The sequence below is a fragment of the Piliocolobus tephrosceles genome, chromosome 9, assembly GCF_002776525.5.
Source record: "Piliocolobus tephrosceles isolate RC106 chromosome 9, ASM277652v3, whole genome shotgun sequence".
In the NCBI taxonomy this organism is placed as follows: domain Eukaryota; kingdom Metazoa; phylum Chordata; class Mammalia; order Primates; family Cercopithecidae; genus Piliocolobus; species Piliocolobus tephrosceles.
In genome coordinates, this window is record NC_045442.1 from 23,483,117 (window position 1) to 23,508,876 (window position 25,760).

General features: G+C 38.9%; 1 protein-coding gene across 7 annotated transcripts in view; it reads right to left on the reverse strand.

The window, feature by feature from the left end:
* The window catches only part of ADD3 (adducin 3), a 124,916-nt gene that overhangs the window by 12,761 nt on the left and 86,395 nt on the right, over positions 1-25,760 (reverse strand). For 6 of the 7 annotated variants that reach the window (XM_023206593.3, XM_023206590.3, XM_023206592.2 and 3 more), the window contains exons 2-9: positions 20,926-21,149; positions 8,752-8,890; positions 5,253-5,404; positions 4,240-4,320; positions 2,664-2,813; positions 2,039-2,182; positions 1,829-1,927; positions 275-457 (exon numbers count right to left, since the gene is read on the reverse strand). In XM_023206593.3, the coding sequence (XP_023062361.1) occupies positions 275-457; positions 1,829-1,927; positions 2,039-2,182; positions 2,664-2,813; positions 4,240-4,320; positions 5,253-5,404; positions 8,752-8,890; positions 20,926-21,120 (1,143 nt within the window). In that variant the 5' untranslated portion in view covers positions 21,121-21,149. Of the gene's footprint in view, positions 1-274; positions 458-1,828; positions 1,928-2,038; positions 2,183-2,663; positions 2,814-4,239; positions 4,321-5,252; positions 5,405-7,492; positions 8,065-8,751; positions 8,891-20,925; positions 21,150-25,760 lie in introns of those variants that run through there. The other variant, XM_023206594.3, reaches the window with a different exon arrangement.

A 25,760-nucleotide genomic window follows, 5' to 3' on the forward strand; every position in this document is an offset into this window, starting at 1 on the left:
GGGGGGGCGGGGCTTGCCGGGGGCCGAGAGAGCGCTCCCCTCCTCCCCTCCTGGGTGACAGAGCCAGACCCCCTTCAAAAAAAAAAAAAAAAAAAAACTGACATTTGTAAGTTCTGTTTAATTCTCAAAGGTGTGGTTAAATCACACTGAAATGCTTTCCTAGGGCCAAACTCAGCTTCTGGAGGAGTATGGAGCATGTTCTACAAAAATGGAAGCATCTGCTCTTGAATCTGAAGACATTAAATCCAAGTTTTATTTCAATTTTGCAACCTACCAAGTTGTCCAGAGTCCTCATAAGCCCTTCAAACTCAATTTCGCCAACCTTCCATTTTTGATGGGAAACCATATTCACACCTCCTCCACCAGACGCTGCTATAGTGTAAGTGAAAGCTTTATACTTCTGAAAGTCCAGTACGTGGAGATTGTCCACTCCACCTGCCCCTGCTAGGGCCTGCACCTATAATCAATGGTAAAATATACAGAGATACAAAACTATAAAGACTGTAATGAGTATTTTACTTTCAAAAAGGCACAATTTCAATTTGACAAATATCTATAATACTTGCTCAGGCTACTAACAACAAAGACAAGATGACATGTGCCAGCAGACAGCTGAAGTATCTTTTCCACCTATCTGAAAAAGAAACCATCCAAGACTCTGATCCTCCCTGATGGAAAACACATTTAGAGCCATATCTCTTAATATATTTTAAGCAACTGAAATCTGTTGCCAAATTTTAAATTTCTTTTCTTGAAGTTTTCCCAGGGTTATCCAGTTAATACTTTTGCTAAAAATTATAATTTTAAGGGAATACAAAAACACCGTACTATGAATTTAAAGATATTTAGGCAGAAGCCATCGGCTCATTATCTTAATTTAATTAAGTTTTTCATAGCCCCATTTGACAAGAGGAGGAGAGGCCATCAAAGCAAAAAAGAAGTTGATTATTAGGACAAGTTAATGTTGCTAAAAAAAGGTTTTGTTGTTGTTTTTTCTCCCTGTTTCTTGTGGCCCTTCCAATAAATTAAGATTATTACCATTTGCTTCATAAGAATCTGATTTATTTATTTATTGAGACGGAGACTTGCTCTTGTTGCCCAGGCTGGAGTACAATGGCGCGATCTTGGCTCACTGCAACCTCCGCCTCCCGAGTGGCTGGGATTACAGGCACCTGCTAATTTTGTATTTTAGTAGAGATGGGGTTTCTCCATGTTGGTCAGGCTGGTCTCGAACTACTGACCTAAGGTGATCCACCCGCCTCAGCCTCCCAAAGTGCTGGGATTACAGGTGTGAGCCACCACGCCCAGCCAAATCTGCTTAATTTAAAGAGAAAATTAGGGCCTTTAAATACATTCAGCATCTCTGACGGAAAAAAAGTGGTTAATAAATATCCAACCTCTAATCATAATGAGGTTGTGGAATTATTGAAAACTGCAATTTCATAAAACTTCTGGCCCTAGTTAAACTTTTTACAAAAGTGACCACAACACATTTGATTCTTGATTTGCAGCTGTTTTTGTTTCTTAATTAGCACCATCACTAGAGGGTGAAAACAGAGAAATATGCAATTGTACTAACTTAAAAAGCAGGATTGTAGGGATAATGATATTTATGAGGCCCTTAGATTGTGAGAAAATTTTAATTTCCTTTACTCCTATTTTCAATTCAAGAGATAACTGAGTTGACAACCCTCTCTACATAAGGAGAGCAGAACTTCTCTTAAAAGACAAAAAGCCACTAACTAATATGTATTTGGAAATAAGTACACAAAATCCAACTAAACAAGCAAACAACAAAGAATTAAAAAGGGGGAATAATGTTTCCTACCTGAATCTCACAGGCTAGCTGCACATTAAAAATATAATGAAAAGCCTCCTCAATTGTTTCTCCAAGTGCAACCACACCATGATTCCTGAGTACCAGCACCTAAAATAGAATGCCCACAGCAATCACTTGAAATAACTGGCATAGCTCACACTGTTTTCATCAACAGCAGGAGCAACAAAAATAGCTCTTTAGACAAACTCTACTACATACCTTACAACTTGGCCCCAGAACTTTCTGCAGTTGAATTCTCTCTTCCTGTTCTTCAAGTGACCCTTGGTAGTCATAATAGGCAACATCTCCCAGAATAAGAGACTCTTGAGAAATGGGAAGGATCCCACATTTCATGGAGGATACCTATTTGGTTTGGCCCATACCAAGATAACACATTTGGTTACTAAATACATTTTCATAGGAACCTGATTGTCTGGTCAGGTCAGGAAAGCACAGGCCTATTCACTGTGTTAACCATTGCAGCCCACTTTCCACGTTATTCACTTCCCACTTTGTTTCTTACACACACACACACACACACAAAGGACTTAGGGAATACAACTCAACTTAAATGCTATGTCAAATATTATGAAAGAAGTTTTGCTCCAAAAAAACTCAATGACCCAATTTTCAAACTGGTTAGTTGTAAAATCCAAATGCTATTTCTCCAGTTGTTTCCTAAAATGGTAGCATTTGGTCCCAAGGGCCTTTCACTTTCTGGTTATGCAGATTATTATATCAAATATGATTTTGAAAAGCAGATAGTAAAGCATCCTGTTGAGAGAGCCACAAAAATAATACATCTTCCAGAGTCACTGTCGGTTTTGGCCTTTCATTGACTTACAGCTGCTGTTGCAAGGGTATGGATGTGTATCACACACTTAACATCAGGACGTGTTGAATAGATTGCAGCATGCGGACTGAATCCTGTATGGTCAATTTTCAAATTGGTACTTCCCTGGTCAACCACTTCTCCTATTATATTGACTTTTACCTGGAAAAAATCAGAAAAACATATTTAACTGGTACATATGTATCAAAGTTTGTGTTTCACAAGCTAAACCAGGGGGTAGCAAACCTTTTTGTAAAATGCCAGATAGTAAACATTTTGGACTTCGTGGGCCTCTGCTGCAATTATTCAAATCTGCAGCTGCAGTACAAAAGCAGCTATAAACAATCTGTAAGTTAGCAGGTATAGCTTTCTTCCCATAAAACTTTATTTATAAAACAGGTGCAACAAAACTTAGTACTTGGCAGGAAGTAGTTTCCAAGAAACCGAGAAACTTAAGCTCTTCACTGGAGGTCTGAACAAGTCCGACATGTATAGAATTGGCTAGAAAACTTCTATTTGCTAACATTACAGCAAGCACCCAGAACCAAGGTAGCTCCTGTCACTCTGTAAGCTGATGACAGTGGCTAGGAGTACAGTCATGGAAAAGATAAAATACTAAGGTCAGGCTAGGCGCGGTGGCTCAAGCCTGTAATCCCAGCACTTTGGGAGGCGGAGACGGGCAGATCACGAAGTCACGAGATCGGGACTATCCTGGCTAACACGGTGAAACCCCATCTCTACTAAAAATACAAAAAAAAAAAAAAAACTAGCCAGGCGAGGTGGCGGGCGCCTGTAGTCCCAGCTACTTGGGAGGCTGAGGCAGGAGAATGGCGCAAACCCGGGAGGCGGAGCTTGCAGTGAGCTGAGATCCGGCCACTGCACTCCAGCCCGGGCGACAGAGCAAGACTCTGTCTAAAAAAAAAAAAAAAAAAAAAGGTCAGATCCTATTCATACCAACTGAACTTTGTTTAAATCTAGCTATGAACATGGTGTGTGTGTGTATGTGTGTGTGTTTTTAAGACGGAGTCTCACCCTGTCGCCCAGGCTGGAGTGCTTGGTTCACTGCATCCTCTGCCTCATGGGTTCAAGCGATTCTCCTGCCTCAGCCTCCCGAGTAGCTGGGATTACAGGTGTGTGCCACCACACCCAGCTAATTTTTTCTATCTTTAGTAAAAATGGGGTTTCGCCATGTTGGCCAGACTGGTCTTGAACTCCTGACCTCGTGATCCACCTGCCTCAGCCTCCCAAAGTGCTGGGATTACAGGCATGAGCCACCGCGCCTGGCCGTGTGCTTTTTTTTTTTTTTTTTTTTAAGACAAATTTCTGAGTGTATAGGGTGGAAAAAAAAATCAAGATTCCCTTCAAAACATAGATAATGATAAGACCAACTCATTTATTAGTCTCTTCAATTACACTACTCTCTAAAACTTTTCTTTAGAACAACAACATAGTTCAAATTCCCTTCACTGTTCACCAGTAAATGTTTTTCCATCCATACCTTCTTATTCTGTCCTGTACTAAAAGCTAGAAACTGTCAGAAAAGCAGAAGAAAGCTCAGAAAAAGCAACACAGGAATGGAAAATTATACCAAATTGGAGGCTGTAGCTTCAGAAAAAGATAGGCCTCTGGGAATTATTATAATGTGGTCTTGCTCCTTACTTATTCTTACCTGGAAAAAAACAAAAAACAAAACAAAAAAAAACAGGGAATTACTATGAAATGGTCCATATTTTGCAGTGGAAACATGACTACAAATATATTTACAATGAATAATTGTGAGAGATCAGGAAAAAAAAACCCAACAAAGCAAAAATTCAAGGTCTACAACATGAAACTCCTTAAGTTTCCCTCAAGTACTTGCTAAAAAATTCTGACTTTAGTTTCCTATTTACTAGACTTATAAAAGTGCTATTTTGGGGCTCTAAGATTATTTAGGGTCAGCTACATTCATGGAAAATAAACGCTAATATTATTCAAGCCAATATGGTAATGATTATAACCTTAATTTATAACTTGGAAGTGAAGGCAAAATGGGCAAAGGAAAGCAAACAGTATCTCTTCCTAGGAAGGAATTAAAATAAAGATGGAAGGTGGAAAGGAAGAAAGGTTCTTTGTGGACTGCATCTATACCATTTCCATTGTACAGTATTTTAATACTCTTTTGCTTCCAAATAGCATCTTTTTCCAAGTGTGGCAAAATAAAAATATGATGGTGAATGGAAAGAATATATTTAAAAAATAAAGACCAGGGAGGAAATTTCCCTGACCTCCTCTATCTTCCTTGCCTCAAATGCTTATAAAGCCACTGATGCTCAGACATAATTATCATGGAGAGGGACGATTTTGACAGAAGGATTTCTTCCTGGATAGATTCTACACTTGGTCTGAACCAAAGGAACAACACAGTAAGGGGAGAAGAAAGGTGGGGGAACTGTAGCCTCTCCCTTGGGAATAAGGTTTAAATCAGTATTTGGCTGCGATCTAGCATACTAGGTTTAGAGAGTAAGTCTGAAAACTGGACTTCCAGGTAAAGGTAAGAAAAGTATAGTTGCCTGCTAGTTGGAATTTTTTCAGAAAGGAATTGAAAGCTGAAGAACTCACTGAGATATAGGTATTTGCCAGGTGTGCCCATCCAAACAAGTCTACAAGTCTGTACAGGCTGGCAAGTTTACAGCGAGTAAGTTTTTCTCCCTTCACATATGAGGATGTATCTGCACCAGGAAGGTCATTGATAGGTGTGACCATGCCAAGACCTAAAAGAGCAAAAAATGTGGAGAGAGATAAAAGTCATGCAATCCCTTACCTGGAAATTAGTTGCCAGGAAGTAGCCTGCATCTGGGAGTATCCCAGCCTTGTATATAATAATCTGAAATTTATCAGCCCATACAATATTTTATTAGCATATTCTCCTTCAGAGAGGTACACTGAGAGTAAAAATAAGTATCAGCTATCTTTGATTGCTTAGTAAAAGCTGCTTCATCTAGTGCTTGCTAAGGAGTGACTATATCAAAGGTTCACACCACTGGGGAAAAATGGTTACATAGATCTCCATGGGTAAAACTGTTAAATACTGAGGTTATTGCTAGTTTTATGATGAAAAGACCTCTACAGAAAGCTACTTTTCTATTATCTCTCTTGACTTTTATTCAAACACACGAAAAAATTTGAGATGGAAAATAATGCATGCAAATAGTAGTATGATTTCTGTCCTACTGAAGATCTTGAAGGTCTCTAATGATCTAATTGCCAAGTTCAACGGTTACCCAAGTTCAACTTTTGCTCAGTCTTCATTCTCCTTGACCTTTTTACAGCTTGACACAATTTACACTGCCTCATTCCTAGAACTCTTCTCGAGGCCCATGTGATACTATCTCAGATCTCTTGTTCCTTGTCCACCTGCTTTTCTCCAAGTTCATCTGTTCCCTTTGCTCAACTGTGGCTCTTTCCCAAAGCTCAGTCCTCCACTATGTTCTTTCTCATTTTACATTTCCCTGCAAAAACATTACAGACTCTCGAGCCTCCCTACTGTTATTTTTGTGTAGACGACTCACTCCCTGGTCTTTAGTTCTGATCAGGTCCTCCTCCCCCATTTTCCAGCCTACTTCTTTTTTTTTTTTTTTTTTTTTTGAGATGGAGTTTTGCCCTTGTTATCCAGGCTGGAGTGCAATGGCGCGATCTCAGTTCACCGCAACCTCTGCCTCCCGGGTTCAAAGTGATTCTCCTGCCTCAGCCTCCTGAGTAGCTGGGATTACAGGCATATGTCACCATGACCAGCTAATTTAGTCGTTTTAGTAGAGATGGGGTTTTTCCTTGTTGGTCAGGGTGGTCTCTAACTCCTGACCTCAGATGATAGATGATCCACCCGCCTTGGCCTCCCAAAGTGGTGAGATTATAGGCCTAGGCCACTGTGCCTGGCCCCAGCCTTTTTTGTTTTGTTTTGTTTTTTAAAAAGAGGCAGGGTCTCACTCTGTCACCCGGGCTGCAGTGCAGTGGTGTGATCATGGTTCACTGCAGCCTTGAACTCCTAGGCTCAAGCAATCCTTCCACCTCAGCCTCCTGAGTAGCTACGACTACAGGGCACGCTGCCACACCTGGCTAATTTTTTAGTGGAGACGGGGTCTCACTATGTTGCCCAGGCTGGTCTTGAACCCCTGGCCTCCAGTGATCCTCCTGCCTTGGCCTCCCAAAGTGCTAGGATTATAGGCATGAGCCACCGTGCCCAGCCTAGCCTGCTATTTCTTACTGCCTACAACACAACAACATCAAAATTAAAAGAGTCTAAAGGTGATTTTATCTTCTCTCTCCTGGTTTTTCTTACCTTCTCTCTTCTCCTTACTTTGCTTCTAATGTTGATATTACCATTCCTGTAGGCTCAAACTCTAAGTAACCTCTACCTCTTAACCTCTCCTGGGTTACCATATATAATTTGCCACCACATTCCATGACTGTTTTCTTCATAAGGTCCCTCGTTGTCCACACTTGAGTTCAGCCCTTAACTCATGCCCTGCAATAAGCCTCATTCTTGTCCTCGACTGTAGCCCCTTTGTAAATTCATTATGCATAAAGCCACTGAGTTTTCCAAAGCACTGCTTTTAACCTGAGAATATGAGCAAGAACTTTTAAAGAGAATATTTCAATGTAAAACCTTTTAATTTTGAGATGTTTTGAAGTAATTTGAATAGTTTTAATATATAAGCCACACAAAATAGTATAATTTCTGACAAAATTTTAGAGTCAGTCATTAACCTGTCTCCTACTCTCCCCGTAACTTTCCAACTTTAACTTCCGCTTTTCACAACACAACGTTAAGTATTTCAGGCAACTGGTTGCTATTTCCTGACCTCCGAACAGTGGCACACGGCTTTCCTCCTGCCGTGCCTTTGCACATTTCAGTCAGCAGGCCAAGGTCTCCTGTAGCTCCTTGTCCCCGCCATGGAATCCAGGACACTTGCAGGGCAGCTTCTTTTACTATTTCTGTCTTCTCTGACTAGTCTTCCTCTTTGAGCTTTTGAGGTTTTCTCTTTGGAATCTTCTGTCAGCCCATACCCTCTTGTATGATTATTTAATCAATGTCCACGCTTTGAGTACTACTTCTCTATGTCTATCCACCAAGTGTTTCTCCTAAGCTGACTGCATTTCCAATTGCTCCAATGTCTTGGCAATCCAAATGGAGCATGCCCAAAGTTGAACTTCCTCCATTTCCCAAGCCAAACTAGATCCCCAACTCTGGACTATTCTATTTTTGTTAATAGTACTATGAAATCTCCCAGTTCATTCTTCACACAGAAAATATAGTGGTCTTTTAAAATCATCCTTCTGCTTAAAATGGCTTCCCATCAAAGCTAGGAATAAAACCCAAACTTCCAAATCCAACTGTGATATGATTTATATCCAGCCACATTAAAATCAGATTATTTTAGAAAATAGAGACAAGGTCGGCCTGGTGCAGTGGCTCATGCCTGTAATCCCAGCACTTTGGGAGGCTGAGGTGGGCAGATCACGAGGTCAGGAGTTCGAGACCAGCCTGACCAACATGGTGAAACCCCGTCTCTACTAAAAATACAAAAAATTAGCCAGGCATGGCGGCATGCACCTGTAATCCCAGCTATTCAGGAGGCTGAGGTAGGAGAATCACTTGAGCCTGGGAGGCAAAGGCTGCAGTGAGCCGAGATCAGGCCACTGTATTCCAACCTAGGTGACAGAGCAAGACTCGTCTCAAAACAAACAAACAAACAAACAAACACGAACAACAACAACAAAAACAAAATTAGAGACAAAGTTTTCACTTTGTTGCTAAGCTGGTCTCGAAATCCTGGGCTCAAGCATTTCTCCCACCTCAGCCTCCCATGTGGCTGGGACTACTGACACATGCCACAGGTCCCAGCGCAGACCATGTCTTATATCATCTTATAATCTGTATAAAGTGTAGTAAATGCCTGGTTGATATGAAAAGGTAGGAGGTTCTAACACTATGTTACTCTAAGTATTAGATGTTATAAACTTAAGAACTGAACCTGAGCAGAATATGCTGCTAGAGATGTACACTGTTCCAAAGTGGAAGTAAAATTATAATGTTTAAAACTCTGCAAAACTGACATACTGAGGGGAGGTGAAGAAAAACCCGAGAAAGAATTGGCCATGATGTAATCTGCAATCTGTTGTAATGCTAGTAATCCAGTTGGGTTGTGGCCTTTCTTCATCTGTTCTTGAATAAGGCATTCCAAGTCTTCCCGAAAGGCCTGTAATACACAAAAATAACGACTGAGCAAGCACATCTTACTTGCAGCAGAATGGCCCAAAAGTAACTTGCTCTGATACAATCAATCTTTCCCCCATCCCTCTTCTGAATAGCTTTTACCTGTACTATTTAAAAACAAATATAAAACACAAAACAATAAAACCAAAGCATTGGAAGCAGCAGCAAGAAGCTTGCTTTAAGGGGGGGAAACCACTAGGCATTCTTAATGTCAAAGAAAATGAGATATTGTAGTACCTATACTAGACAGGCACAGATACAACTGCTCTTATTAATATACAATTCAAGCACTAAGAAACTGCTGTAAAAAAAGGTGACCCACTCCTTGCTTACCTAAGACAGAGTCCCCAGCCGGGCGTGGTGGCTCATGCCTGTAATCCCAGCACTTTGGGAGGCCAAGGCGGGTGGATCACCTGAGGTCAGGAGTTGGAGACCAGCCTGACCAACATGGAGAAACCCCGTCTCTACTGAAACTACAAAATTAGCGAGGCATGTAATCCCAGCTACTCGGAAGGCTGAGGCAGGAGAACAGCTTGAACTTGGAAGGAGGAGGCATGCAGTGAGCTGAGATGGTGCCATTGCACTCCAGCCTGGGCAATGAAAGCGAAACTCCGTCTCAAAAAAAAAAAAAAAAAAAGACAGAGTCCCCATGTGAATGGGGCACAACTTTGAATACAGAGTGACTCAATGGCAAAAGTTTTCACTGAGACATACTAAATCATCATTTCTATTTTATGATTTCCATGGCAATTCCTTAGCTCCATAAACTCTGAAAACAAATTAATAAGAGTTGAGTTCTAATTACTCTTCTGCAACACTGTGATATACGGCAGTTTTTTAATGGAACTTTGGGTTCCATATGTTCCTATTCTGGAGTTTTTGTATCTTTCTGGGGGTGGGTTGGGGTGAGGTAGTGGCAGAAACAGTATTTATATGGATCAAAATCCTGAACATTAAGAGAACGCCCCTATTCCAGTAATCCTCAAGTTACTAATATGGTTCATCATGTGAAACTTCTCCCAGTCCTTCGCATCACAAATAGTTGGTTCTGACTTTCCATCAAACCCAACTGACACTTATTTTAATAAGTTTGTTATTTGTTCTCTTGCTCATGTATACTTCATTTTAAAGATGAAGGCTCTTGCAACGTAAGTCACTTAACCCTTGCTCTTCCATATGAGATCAGCTACTTATGTAGCAGGATGCCCTGCCAGAAATTAAGTTCCATTTCCCCCACTTTGCCTAAGAGGGAGAAGGCAGAAAATTATTCTGGAATCGCTACCTCCAAGAAGGGTAGGTACGAACACCTGGGAGATAACTGAAAAAACCTCCTTTAGAAGAGTGAATCTCTTTTGAGTCACTGACAGTGGTCTGCCTCATGAGGGTAGGAATAAAATCTCCTGGAGTCTCTGCTTAGATGGAGCCTTTCTGAGAGGGAGAGTTTCCCAGAGGTCTAGGAAACTTTTTTTTTTCCCTCGCTCTGTTGCCCAGATTGGAGTGCAGTGGCATAATCTCAGCTCACTGCAACCTCCACCTCCTGGGTTCAAGTGATTCTTCTATCTCAGCCTCCCAAGTAGCTGGGATTATAGGTGTGCACCACCATGCCCGGCTAATTTTTGTATTTTTAGTAGAGATGGGGTTTCACCATGTTGGTGAGGTTGGTCTCAAACTCCTGTCCTCAAGTGATCTACCCATCTTGGCTGCCCAAAGTGGTGGGCAGGTGTGAGCCACCATGTTCAGCCAGGAACTTTTTTAAAAAAAATAATCAGCCAGGATTACAGGTGTGAGCCACCATGTTCAGCCAGGAACTTTTTTTAAAAAAATAATAGCATAGGAACTCATGTTGGTAAGGGGAAATGTGGTTCTAAAGGTATGAGGTGGTAGATGTTAGGACCAGTTCTGATTCAGTGTTTGCAGTGCACTTAGAACAATAATTGAGAGGTTTCCATGATGTGAACTCTAAGAGCTGGGTGCTAATAGTTGTAATATTGGGTGCTCAACCATAAGGGACCATGGAACACCCTAACTGAGCTTAGCACAGGAAGATCCTTCCCTGATGCACTGTGGTGGCCTGCACAAACATCTGGGTCAACAGTGAACCTATAGCTCCTGTTGAACAGTTTAAGACTGGTTTTCAACATTCTATCATGGGGAAGGGAAGTACAATGGCAGTGGTGGGCTGAACAGACTCTAGTGTGTCTCCCTCACACACACATATATACAGATGCATGGATACACGACCCACACCCATCTTGGATACGGAGGCCACTGATGAACCTAGTCAGTGTAAGTCACTAAAGTTCTGGAAGAATTCAAAGAAAAGCAGAAATTCCAAGAGAAAGATGGTGTACTTTCTGCTAATAAGGCCAGTGGATATTTGAGTGATTAATTTTAAAAAATACTCATTGTGACCACATTTGAATCCTAAGTTCACGGAGCAGTTTACACAAGTTAAATATGGCTTTTCTTTTTACAAATTCAAGGCTTGTTAAGTATAAATCATTCACATAATATAAGTTGAAAAACATCTGGTTCTACTGACTGTATCTAGTTCATTTAAATATACAATTTAAATCAGAAAACCTGTCCCGTAAAATATCCTCTATAAAGACATACTTCGTTTATGAGAAAACTCCATTAGGGAGTTTTCTTGTTCATCCAAGACCCTGTGAAGATAAGATGACTGAGAGCTGTATACAAGATAGCTGGACACCTTCATACAGATAAGTAACATAACTATTTTACCATGCTTAAGGCTCAAAGGCAAAAAATCTTCCAGATATCCTCATTTATCTTTAAAATACAGAAAACTTCTGGATACATGGTAACGGGCCAATCTGCTCTACTGGAACTCTATCTTCCCTTCAAAACTAAACTATTTAAATTTTTCTCAGTTCAAAGTAGTTATAACCAATATTCTTTGATTCAGTTTTAAAAACCCAAAATTAATGATACCTACTATGTGTATCACTCATTATATATATTACAATAGCTTTGAAAAGTAGGCATTATCTATTGTATTAAATGTCTTGCACCTTTCTTCCAGGAAAAATTTAAGGCAACTTCCATAGATTAAAATGCTACAAAAGTACATATAGGTAAGAAAAATAAAGCTGAAGAGAAAATAAGCATAAGGAGGGTAGATGGAGCCAGGAATGAGGTTAAGATACAAGGTGAATGCCATCAAATTGTATGCATTTGCTAGAGATGGAACAAATTTTATCTCAACTCTGGCAGCCAACATGAATTAAGATAGCCTGCACAGTGTACTGATTCACAATGGTTTTTAGATCAAAAAAAACAAATCAACCAAGTGCTCAAGAGAATCACAACTATTTATAAAACTGGTGAGAAATTTCTACTGGGTGGTATGAAAAAGTTAAAAAAGATAGGTTGAAAACTTGTTCGTGTACATACAGCTAGTAAATGAGAGAGGCAAGGACACAGGTCCAATGCTCTTTTTACATTAGTGAAATGCTTTCTTCATTACCATATGTCCCACAATATGTGAGTACCATTCTAAAACCTTTGGGATAGCTATGGTGTCATAGAGGGACGTATAAGCCCTTCTGAAATCAAATTAAAAATAAGAGGGAAAATACGAATGTCTCCTTTAAGGCTGACGAATAGCTTCTACGCAGTATAGGTTAAAAAAAAAAAAAACAATTTTCAAAGTATATGAAATCTCCCCAGCCTTTTTTACAGTTCACAGTGCTTCAACAGGTAAGAATTCTTCCAGTGCAAAAAAGGTTTAATATGTTGTCATGAACATTTATAACTCATTTTTACATGTTTCAAATGTTTCTGAAATATTGTTCAGATAATTACCTAAGTCATAAAACAGTAAGTGTAAAAATTACTAAATAAGACTAATATAAAAAATGACTAATATAATTACTAATTTCAGCTGATTTTTAACATTTATCAGTAAATTTATTGAGCTTTCATTAAAATATTAAGATAAAAATTTTATTTATCTTTGAGATTGGTAATCATATTTTTACTAAAGTTCAACGTTAGTAATCCTTTACAGTTGATTCATTTGAGTTTCACCACAAAGCCCTGAGATAGGCAATGACTTGCTCAAGGTTACAAAGGTAATAAGTAAATGGAATAAAGATTCAAATCTGGAACCCTCAACTGGGCACAGGATCTTTTCCTAATTTTAATCAGAGTTGGGCTGTATCTCTGAAACCAAATACAACTAATAAGGTAGCAGGCATGTTGTCATCTGAAATGTTGAGTAAACCTCTTAGGCTAGATTAGAGCATTAGATTGCAATGGTAGATAAAGCAAAAATACATATATATATAGTGGCAGATTATGGTGATCCTGGAATACCAGGTTAAGTACTTGCCCTCTTATAGCTAAGAATTCATCAAAGCATAATGAGAAACTTAATTTCTAATCACGGTGGTGAGGCCACATACTGTGCTTGTCAGATTAGCCAACAGTTCCCTGGAGTTTCCACTAAAGAAGAGTTGGGTTAGAAGATCAAACAACATATACACAAAACCATGGCATAAACTGTCTTCTTTCTCAGATACAGAAGAGCATAGAAGACGAGGTAGTGGTAGTTGTTAAATTTTGTGAAGATGAATAAACCAGAATGCCATCAGGGTGACAGATTCAAGACCTTCAAAAACCAAAATATAGTCTAAGGAATTAAAATCTTCAAAGTGTTGCCACAAAAGCATAACGTACTTCAAATTAGCAAATCAATATATAATTTCCAAAAAATAGTTGCCTACTACGTGCTACATGCTGTACTGCATGCTCTTATTTTAATTGTCACAACCGTGTGAGGTATTTTCCCCATTTTACCAACAAGGAAACTGAAGCTGAAGTTCAATGAGCTTCCTAATATCACATAGCTAGTAAGTGGTAGGCAAAGCAAAATTTGAACCCAGATCCAAAACAAACACTTTTATTAAAAAATTGTGTAAACAAAATGGGCAATGACGAGAAAATGTACCGACTCCTAACCTAGGTCAAAATGGCTTGGTACTGCAAAATTTCCATAGTCTGCTGCTATGTAATTTTTTCGCCATTACTACCTCATGCTTTAGCCTATGAGGTTAATGCAGCATTCTCTGATCACAACTTGCGCTTCTCGAGCCCTGCTGGATCTACTTCGTCCAATGGAAGTATTGACTTCCACTGTTCTTCTTCCTAATGAATTCTTTCCTTTATTCAACACATCATAAATGCTACCTTCTCCTTGAAGTTACCTAATCATCCAAGTTAGGAGGAATCTCTGTATTTCTTCTCTTCTGCACTTCACTGTGAATGCTTCCCCATACTATACTTAGGGTACCTATTGTATGACTGTGATTGTTTAACTATTTTCCTACTCTGCTATACCATATTATCTGAGGACTGAAACTGTGTCTTTCACATTTCTAGATTCTCCCTGAGTGTGTAGTTCAGCGCTCAATTAATACTAAGTTAGAGTTTCTTTTCATTTTCCTAGATACAAAGAAAGTGAAGAATTTGATCTCAATCTGGACTCAGTTAAGGTAGCAAAGATCCATTTCATAGGTTATTAGCTAGAAGACAGTCTTATCAGTCTGTTACTTGAATGAGAAATCCCTCCTGTGTAATTAGGCCTGCCCATAATCTACTAGGTAAGATTTATTTTCTTTAAATAAGAAATTCATCATCATTGAATGTTATAAACTTTTAAAAAGCCATTTAATTCTTCAACTCAAACAAAATTCTACTTGAAAACTTAATTTGCCCCCAGAACATTATAGTTTGAACAGCTCTTCAAACATGGGTCCAAAAAGTATGGGAAAAAAATCACTATGAAAAGCAAAATGTTTAAGTTAGAGACAGGGTGCCTTAAAAGCCTTATCTGAATCTCACACCCTTTTATTTTATACATCTATCAATGTCAAGGGAGTGAGGCTATAAACTTTGAATTAATAAAGTACGGACAAAAATGAACTTCTAAAAATGTCAAATATTCAGAGATTTGAGATTCATGTAGGCTAAGAATACACTTTAAGTACTCATATATTCCGGAATACTATAATCCAAAAGTAGAATTCACTTGAGGTGTCACATTTTAAGGTTCTGTATCTGAGGTCAGAACTTTCAGGAGAAAGCGGCAGGAGATAAAATATTTAAGTCACAGAAAAGAGAACCAATTTGAGTTTTTAAGAAAACCTCACCTGATAAAATTATTTCAATTAATGCTAAAAAAACCAAAAAAACTCCATGTTGGTTGATTTATCAGTAATGTCTAACTTACACTCAGATAATAACACTGATAAATATTGGAGACATCAGAGATGAATTTTAAATATCCACATCTGGATGTTTTACCTCAAAATTACTAGAGAGGAAAATTGGGGCAAAAAGTAAAAAAAAAAAAAAAAGATTTACAGATTTGCTGCTCCCAAGGCACCCTATAATTATGTTATTAGATCTCTCCTAAAGCAGGATTAGGAGCATAACAAACTTACTTAGAATTTCTCCATTAAGAAATGTACTCATTTGGAAATAGAATACCACTGGCCCTGCTGAAAGGAGAAAAAACATATTTTCTTCTGGATGGTCTTTCTCCTATATCTAAGTCTTAATTAACATGAAGTTATAAAGGTTAGAATATTTTTCTTGAAGCTGTGTACAACAGAAATGTATATAAAGTTAAGAATATTTGCATCTTAAACTTCTCAACTGACCATAGATCATGGTGACTTTTGACCAATTATTTGAATTAAGGAACACTGTTAACATTCAGGCCTTACTTCCAGTGATACCCTAAAATGTATATGGCTTTGATGTTTCTCCTTGCATCAAAATAAGCTTGCAGCAGTATGCACTGCCCTGTTATTAAAAACTATTAGTATGTCATGTGCTCAGGCTACCACCACATACACTCCTGTTATTTTTCAGAATAACACTGCACATTTGTGTCAACCAGTCTAAACTGCTTCTCATGGTGGTAAGGCTTACGAAGCCCAGCAACTGTTTTCCTTATTAAGCAGTCATGTTCAGTAGGAGACTACTGGACAATATTCAAATGTTTAATGTTTCAAAGCCCACCCAGCTATTCACTATCCGTTTATCCATGCATTCAGAATTTAATAACTATCTCTTGTGTTCAATGTGCTATTGCTTAGTTTTTCAACTTGTATGCTTCTTTAACTTTGAAAAGGCATCACTTAATTCCAAGAGTTTGTCCTGGACACTTCGTTTTGAGAAAAGGGGGTAAATTACAACTTAAGGTCTCCACAGACATTATATACGAGTACAGCGGACAAAGAGAACTTGTGGATTTTCTCTACTGCAACAAAATTTTAAGCCAAATTAATTTACCAAGTGGTATTTGATTTCTAAGATAAATATTTTATTTAAAAAATTAAATATGATAAAAAGGTTGTGAAATTCCTAGAAATAAGTAATACCTGAGGGCCAGAATAAGAAAAATTGTTATTTTCTCAGCTCAAGGCAAAAAGGGGTGATTTTTGTCATCCAAATTTACATTTACATCAAAATGTCTTGTGATTATAAACTCTTCTAGGTTGTGTTGAATTAACTTGAGCATCAGGCTTTGAAGATAAGTAAGACAATATAAAAACATACAGGCAGAATTTGTTCTTTGTCATTGAATGCTATAAGTTGTACAGCCTAGTGATTACAGGTGTGAGCTTTAGAGTTTAAATTCTGACCACATCATTTAACTAAGCTGTAAAACTTCAGCAAGTTATTTAATGTCTCTAAGTTTCAGTTTATGCATCTGTAACCTAGGCATCTTAATACTTCTTTAACTGAATTGCTTTGAGGATTAAAGACACATAATAGGTGCTTGGCACATAGTAAGTGCTTAATAAAAAAGTATTATACTTTGCTTTTATTAATTTCTCTCCTGATTTCCCTTCTACCTAAATTAACCGAGAATTTTAAATAGAAGGTGTACAAATTTGTCGCTTACAAACATGAATTAGTAAAATCTGATTTTAATCTTTATTGGTTATGGATTTTGTCTAACAGAGTGAATTCCAATATTTACAGGAGACTCACAAAATTTTTAAAAGAATTATATCAGCTGAAACACTGTAAGCTTGGGCCGAAAGGAACAAAGACAATATAAAAGGAAAAGGAGCCTTTGGACCCCTAAAACTTCTGTAAGAAGAAAGCAGATTAAGAAAAACACAAAGTGGCAAACACAGGCTACCTTTCAAGAAAAAGGAGGATGATTTAGACAGTGGAAGCAAGAACCTAATGGGCAGAGCCAAGCACCAGGGAGGTTCAGTCCTGGTAAACAGCAGGACTGAGTCCTAACCAAAAAACTTCCAAACATTTGTCCAGATGGATTTACAATTGCTTTGGACCAGTGACTCCTTTGTATCTCCCAATTTTCTCCTTTTTGAAGAGGAACGTCTATAGCAGCTATCTTTTTTTTTTTTTTTTTTTTGAGAGGGAGTCTCCCTCTGTCGCCCAGGCTGGAGTGCAGTGGCCGGATTTCAGCTCACTGCAAGCTCCGCCTCCCGGGTTCACGCCATTCTCCTGCCTCAGCCTCCCAAGTAGCTGGGACTACAGGCGCCCAGCACCTCGCTCGGCTAGTTTTTTTTGTATTTTTTAGTAGAGATGGGGTTTCACCGTGTTAGCCAGGATGGTCTCGATCTCCTGACCTCGTGATACGCCTGTCTCGGCCTCCCAAAGTGCTGGGATTACAGGCTTGAGCCACCGCTCCGGCCTATAGCAGCTATCTTATACCCTCTCCTGCCACTGGGGAGCAGACAACATGAATCTTTATTTCACAGATCAATAGATTGACAGGACCTGTACTTAAGGTTCTACGCCCTGAGGAGGATCATCTGCAGCTGGACCACATTTAGACAAGATTCTGGATTCAAGCTAATGTTGGAGTGGTATAAGACTTTTTAGGAGGTGCTAGGAGAAGATGAGTGTATTTTGCATGTAGGAGGAAGAAAAATAAATTGTAGCAGAAGGACTGCGGCTCCTTTAAAATAAATTGTGACCTGCCAGGTATGGTGGCACATACCTGTAGTCCCAGCTACTCAAGAGGCTGAGTGAGGCAAGAGGATCGCTTGAGCACAGGATTTTGTGTGCTATGATTGTGCCTGTTAACAGCCACTGTGCACTAGCCTGAGCAACACAGTAAGACCCTGTCTCTAAATAGTAACCAGAGAGTAGACAATTCTCTCCTCAAAAGATGGAGCTTAATTTCTCTCCCTTGGAGCACAGGGAGAATTAAATGACTCACTTCTAACTAATAAATGTGGTAGAACTGATAGTGTGTGATGTCTGAGATTAGTTCTAAAGCAGCACTGCAGGCTGCTCTCTCCTGGATCCTTGCTCTGGGGAAGAACACTCAAGCAGCTTTAGAAAAGGTCCACATGGCAAGGAATGGTGGCCTTTTGCCAACAGCATGTGAGTGATCCATCTTCAGAGTGGATACTCCAGCCCCAGTAAAGCCTTCAAATGACAGCAGCCCTGGCTAACATATTGACTGCAACTTCATCAGAGAGCTTGAGCCAGCTAAACTGCTCCTAAACTTCTGACCCACAGAAATGGTGAGATAATGAATGCTTGTTTTAAGCTGCTAAATTCTGGAATAATCTGTTATTTTAGCAGTAGATAACTAATACAAGCCACCAAGCATCATTTCCCTTGGTGAAGTTTCTGTTGCATTAAAAGAAACTTAAAAGCCACTGTCCTAAAATATGGCAGGAAGACAAAATGTATACACTTTCCTAAGTCTTTCACAAAGAAGATTTTAAATTCATTAGCCAAGATCTAGGAAAAAAAATATCAACTTTTAATTATTTTAAATCTCAGCCTTCTTTGTTCCTCTCTGGGCAGAAAATGATCACTCTTGTTAAGTGAATAAGGAAATGATAAACTATGTGTTTGCCCTTTCACAGTATTTCATTAAGTTCCCCAAGGCATAAGTAAAATTGTTACTTTTAATTTACAGATAGAAATACTAAGTATAAAAAATTAATCTACTTAACATTATGCACCTTTAGTTTAATGAGTAAACTATAAGACAAAAACCCTGGCATAAAAATGGAGTTTAGTACTTTTCATTTAAACTCTACAGTTAGAATTCAGTGATCCTCTTTCAGATACTTCCTAAAGAAATCTCAATATTTAACAACCTTAACCAAAACTGAAATTTCACTTCATTCTTTCAGTTACTATATGCTATCTGTTACTACAATCATTTTACAATCCTTTGGTTGATAAGTTCTTTAAAAAATTTTTTTTGAGACAGAGTCTTGCTCTGTCACCCAGGCTGGAGTGCCATGGTGTGATCACAGCTCACTGTAGCCTTGATCTACTGGGCTTAAGTAATCCTTTCACCTCCTAAGTATGAGACTACAGACTCACACCACCACAATCAACTAATTTTTTAATTTCTTGCAGAGACGGGGTCTCACTACGTTGCCCAGGCTTGTCTCAAACAATCCTCTCATCTTGGCATCCTAAAGTGCTGGGATTACAACAGGCATGAGCCACCATTTCCGATCTAGTAAGGTAGTTCTTAAAAATGGGGTTTCTTTAGAGAAGGAAACAGATCTATTTTGATCTAAATAATTAATGTGCTCTTCAAGTCTTTATAAACCTAGACACTCAAGTTTGCATAAAGTAAGGCACTGAACATTTACTCTCTCATCATGACTTTTCTGACGAATCTTTCCATTTGGAAAGAGTTTCTTTAAAGTGGGTACTATAAAAAAATAAAATTACTCAAAGCTTACATTGTTCTTATAACTTGTACTTCTATGCTTTCACCAAGACCACTGATATGGAAGAATTAATTACTCAGAGTTGAATTCCCCTTTGGTTCTGGGCTCACCTCTATGATTAAATTCACAAGGACATAACAAAATTTACCAGGGCTACTTCAGGCAGCTCTATGCCTTGGTGCTAACTTTGACACCCAAGTTGGAAACCTAATATAGCCCTAACCTAGGCATCATGTGTCTGTGTGCTGAACTCTGTCTTAGGGGTGCATGATCTTCATTATGCATAAAGTTACGAATTCATTTTGCATTTCAAATCAAGCTGTTCTCTCATTTTCCATCATGTATTAATACATTTCCACTAAGGTTTCGTAAGAAAACAGATCACTTGAATATGATTCACAAAGTCTGAGTATTGCTGTGCAGAGAGGATTTTCGGCTTGAGTTGATTTTTTTTTTTTTTTTTTTTTTTTTTTTTTTTTTTTTTTGAGACAAGGTCTCACTCTGTTGCCCAGGCTGGAATGCAGTGGCATGATCACGGCTCACTGCAGCCTTGACCTTTTGGGCTCAAGTGATCTTCCTGCCTCAGCCTCCCAGGACTAGCTGGGACTACATGTGCACACCACTACACCCAGTTAATTTTTAAATTTTTTTGTAAAGAGAAGGATTCACTATACTGCCTAGGCTGGTTTCAAACTCCTGTGCTCCAGTGATCCTCCTGCCTTGGCTTCCCAAAGTGCTGAGATTACACATGTGAGCCACTGAGCCTAGCCTATAATCCACTTTTAATTTAGTTAATTTAGTGTGTATGCACATGTGCCTACAGTAGACATATGTAATATTAGGCTGCCAAATCACAGACTTCCTCAAAAACCTTAAGTCTTACGCTGCTCTGAGCGTCAAGGTACCCAAAGGAAGAAGAAAATAGTGCATGGGATATACCTAACTTAGTTATTGGTTTGTATGACTTGAGTCATGCCTTTCTTCTCTTTACATATTCAGTCTGAATTGGGTGTCCCTGAATTAAGTAAAATCGTTTATCCTCCTTTAATAAAGTGCTATACCCAGAAAACACAAAATTTAAACCACCAAACACAATACTAGTTTGTCGTTAAGGCTCTGCAAATCAAATACACAAATTAGATGTCCATTTCTCCTTTGAAAGACTGGAAGCAACTGGTCGCCACTCTCCTCCACCCCTCTTTTAACCTGAGGGTAGTTTAAGAAACCTTCTACCTTATTATATAATATGTCTAAAGAGGGAGAAAAATTACAGCCTTCTAATTCAACTCACAGGACTTTGCAGGATCTGAGTAACTCGTTTCCTCTGCTCCATCATGTTGAAGTCTTGTCGTAGATCAGGAGACATGTTCCTCTCTCTAATGTATTCTGGGTCATTTTCATTGATGCGGTCAAAGTATCTCTCTTTGTGAGGAATGCTGGGAGGAGGGGGAGTGGTAATCACGCCTTGGCTGGCATCTGAGCTCATGTTTTAAGTCTGTGGATTACTCTTGTTATCTGCATTAATAAACACAAAGAAGGACATTCATGATAAATGCATTAAATTCAAAATTTACATGGGCCAAGCAGAACTTTTACATTTTACCCTCAGAGTAACAGGCGCAACTTTAAAAAGTAGCTTCTCAAAAATATTAGAACAATTTTTTATTCTTATAAAAAGATCTTAGATTATAACACTTGATTGGAAATTGATACTTTCAGAGCTAACAGAAACTTATGGTTCAATCATGTTAATGTTATCAACTGTGTGTGTGTTTTTTTTTTTTTTTGAGATGTGATCTCTGCTCACTGCAACCTGTGCCTCCCGGGTTCCAGAGATTCTCCTGCCTCAGCCTCCCGAGTAGTTGGGGCTATAGGTGTGTGCCACCATGCCCAGCTAATTTTTGAATTTTTTTTTTTTTAGTAGAGACGGGGTTTCACCATATTGACCATGCTGCTCTCGAACTCCTGACCTCGTGATCTGCCCACCTCGGCCTCCCAAAGTGTTGGGATTACAGGCATGAGCCACTGTGCCCAGCTGGGCTAAAGTGATCCTCCTGCCTTGGCCTCCCAAAGTGGTAAGATTACAGGGCATGAGCTTCTGTGCCTAGCCCCCAACTCTTATTTTTAATACCACATATGCAAAGGCATACTTTCTAAGTATTTCAGAGTAATAGGAACTAGTATAAACCAGTATGAATTACATTAGGGAAAAAAATAGTCTTCAATAACATTCTTTGAAAATGCTTCAAAGAACAAATTTTTAAAAAGTAGTTATAAAACTTGTGAACACTAAGGGTTTCCCTCTGATGTAGCCTTTGGCCATGCAGATTAGAAACAAAGTATCATGTTGGGAGCCGCGGTGGCCCAGGCCGGTTGCCCTGGCACTCTGGGAGGCGAGGCTACACATTTGAAGCCAACCTGGTCAACACTGATTTAAAAAAAAAAAAAAAAAGTATCATGTATATACAAAATTCTAGTTTTAAAAATTTTATGCAAATATTTATGCAACAACTATTCAACATGCATGTTTAAAAAACATTAGGTTCAAGATACAAATAGATGAAACACTCTAGAATGGTGGCTTTCAAACATTTGATATTGTATTCACATACAAATATATAAGATACATAACTGAAATAAATTAATGACATACTTCCCCTTACTACGTGGTACATTCGGATATTTTGTATTTTAATCTATTTCATTTTAATAAACGCTAGTCAAATTGATTCATGATCCACTAATGGGTTGTGACCCACAGCTTGAAAAACAATGCCGTAGAAGTTATGGTCAGGTAGGAAACGGAAGGGAGAAGGGGTAGGAAATGCTAATTGAGAAATGAATATATGCTAGAGAGGAGAGTAAGACTGACTTTTTTGAAGAAATATTGTAGCTTATTACATATTTCTTTATGTGTTAATATTTTAAAAATAGTACTCTTACAGTAAATCACATTTTTGCAATTTTTTTTTTTTTAAATAGAGTTTAGGCTGGGCATGGTGGCTCATGCTTATAATCCCAGCATTTTGGGAGACTGAGGTGGGAGGATCACTTGAGCCCAGGAGTTCCAGATCAGCCTGGGCAACATAGTGAAACCCTGTCTCTACAAAACAAATTAAAAAAAAAAAAAAAAAAAAAAGCCATATGCATTGGCAGGCACCTGTAGTCCTATAGTCCTAGCTACTCAGGAGGTGGAGGTGGGAGGATTCCTTGAGCCCAGGAGGTTGAGGCTGCAGTGAGCCATGATCACACCACTGCATTCCAGTCTGGGCGATGGGTGAGGCAAAAAAGTTTCTGTATTCAGGTCGGGCACAGTGGCTCATGCCCATAATCCCAGCACTGTGGGAGGCCAAGGCGGGCAGATCACAAGCTCAGGAGTTCGAGACCAGCCTGGCCAACATAGTGAAAGACCGCATTTACTAAAAATACAAAAAATTAATCGGGCGTGGTGGCAGGTGCCTGTAATCCCAGCTACTTGGGAGGCTGAGGCGAGATAGGAGAATCACTTGAACCCGGGAGGCGGAGGTTGCAGTGAGCTGAGATCATGCCATTGCACTCCAGCCTGGGTGACAGAGTGAGACTCCATCTCAAAAAAAAAAAAAAAATCTGTATTCATGCAAAAATAGTTTACAATTTGCTTTAAGAAATATGGGTGTTAAAAGAACTTTAGCCAGTCACAGATAAAATGTCACAATTATCTGCTTAGTTTAGATAGAAGGCTTTGCAAATAGCACAATGTCTACCCATTTAAAACACATCAATGTCAGCACTGCAGAAAGATAAAAACATTTTCAAGCTCTCTGAGGATATTACAAAGGACTGTTTATGACTCTGTGAATTATATATCTAAAAGCACATTTTTTGGGGAGGATTTTTGAAAATAAGCACCTATAAAACAGATACTCTAAACACAGAGCCACTTAAAGATACTGCCAATGATTACATTTCTATCCAGTCCCTCAACCATCTAACCCCTAGGATTATTATTCATAGTTAAGAATATTTCTGCAATGTTTCAGTATATTCAACCATTTCAAAGCAGAACTGCAGAAGACTATGTTACTCTGAATCAAATCAATTGACTGCGCCTTAAATTGAGGATCATTCTACAAAACTGGCCAGTACTCTTCAATCATGTCAAGGCTGGGCGCGGTGGCTCACGCCTGTAATCCCAGCACTTTGGGAGGCCAAGGCAGGCGGATCATGAGGTCAGGAGATCAAGACCATCCTGGCTAACAGTGAAACCCCGTCTCTACTAAAAATACAAAAAAAATTAGCTGGGCGTGGTGGTGGGCGTCTGTAGTCCCAGATACTCAGCAGGCTGAGGCAGGAGAAAGGCGTGAATCCGGGAGGCGGAGCTTGCAGTGAGCCGAGATCGTGCCACTGCACTCCAGCCTGGGCAACAGAGCGAGACTCGGTCTCAAAAAAAAAAAAAAAAAAAAGAAAGAAAGAAAAAAAAGACTAAGGAACTGCTCCAGATTAAAAAAGACAAAAGAGACTAAGACGTGACAATTAAAGGCAACATGTAATCTTGGATCAGATCCTAGACCAGGAAAAGGTCATTAGTAGACAATTGGTGAAATTTAAATAGAATCTGTAAATTTGATAATAGTATTTACATCAATGTTAATTTCCTGAAACTGATAATTACAACGTGGTTATGGAAGATATTATCATTTAGGGAATCTGGGTAAAGGACAAACAGGAATTCTTTCACTATTTTTGCTAACTCTTTTGTAAGTCTGAAATGATTTCAAAACAAAGCAAAAAAAAAATCCAAAACATATACATAAACATTAATCCAACATAAAAGAAATCGAATCTCAACACAAAGGAAAATATTAATACCACAATTTTCAGGGCCCTCCTGAATTTTATAGTACAGCATGTTCTTTCCTCACCAAAGAATTTTTTTTTTTTTTTTTTGAGACGGAGTCTCACTCTGTCATCCAGGCTGGAGTGCAGTGGCCAGATCTCAGCTCACTGCAAGCTCTGCTGCCCGGGTTTATGCCATTCTCCTGCCTCAGTCTCCCGAGTAGCTGGGACTACAGGCGCCTGCCACCTCGCCCGGCTAGTTTTATTTTTTAGTAGAGATGGGGTTTCACCATGTTAGCCAGGATGGTCTCGATCTCCTGACCTCATGATCCGCCCGTCTCGGCCTCCCAAAGTGCTGGGATTACTGACTGGGATTATAGCCTGTAGTCCCAGCTATTCGGGAGGCTGAGGCAGGAGAATGGCGTGGACCCGGAAGGGGGAGGTTGCAGTGAGCCAAGATAGCACCACTGCACTCCAGCCTGGACGACAGTCTCAAAAAAAAAAAAAAAAAAAAGAATATTATACAAATGAAAATATGCAATATAGAAAACCTTTGGGGACTGGCTTTTTTCACTCAGCATCACTTACTGAAGATTTACAGAGGCTGTCGCATCAATAATTTGTTCCTTTTCACTGTTGAATGCTATTCTATGGTATGGCTGTATCATTTGTTTAATCATTTGCCCACTGAAAGACGACTGGTTAGTTATTTCCAGTATTTGACTATTATGTAATTATAGCATATTTTTTCATTAATAGCAAAAAGTAGAAACAACCCAAACATCTATCAACTGATAAACACAAAGTATTTTGTCATATGGTAATCCAGAAAGTGGAATATTACATGGCAATAAAAGGAAATGGAATACTGATATGTGCTTCGACATGTATGAACCTTGAAACATTATAAGTGAAAGAGGCTAGTCACCAAGGACCACATATTGTATGATTCCATTTATATGAAATGTTTAGAAGAGGCAAACCTATAGAGGTAGAAAACAGATTAGTAGCTGCCTAGTGCTATAGGAAAATCAACATGTTCTAAAATTATTGTGGTGACAGCTGTACAACTCAGTGACTATATTAAAAACCACTGAATTATATACTTTATATGGGCAAATTGCACGGTATGTGAATTATCTCCATAAAATGGTTATTTTAAAAATCCAACCTGAGAAGCCACTGACCACCTTGTAAGCTTGGGAATGGGGACTATCTTGTAAGTCCTCACAGTGGGAAAGAGCTCCATAAATGGGGGCTGAATTAAGTTACTTTACTATATCACAACTCCTTCCAAATAAATCTGGTTTG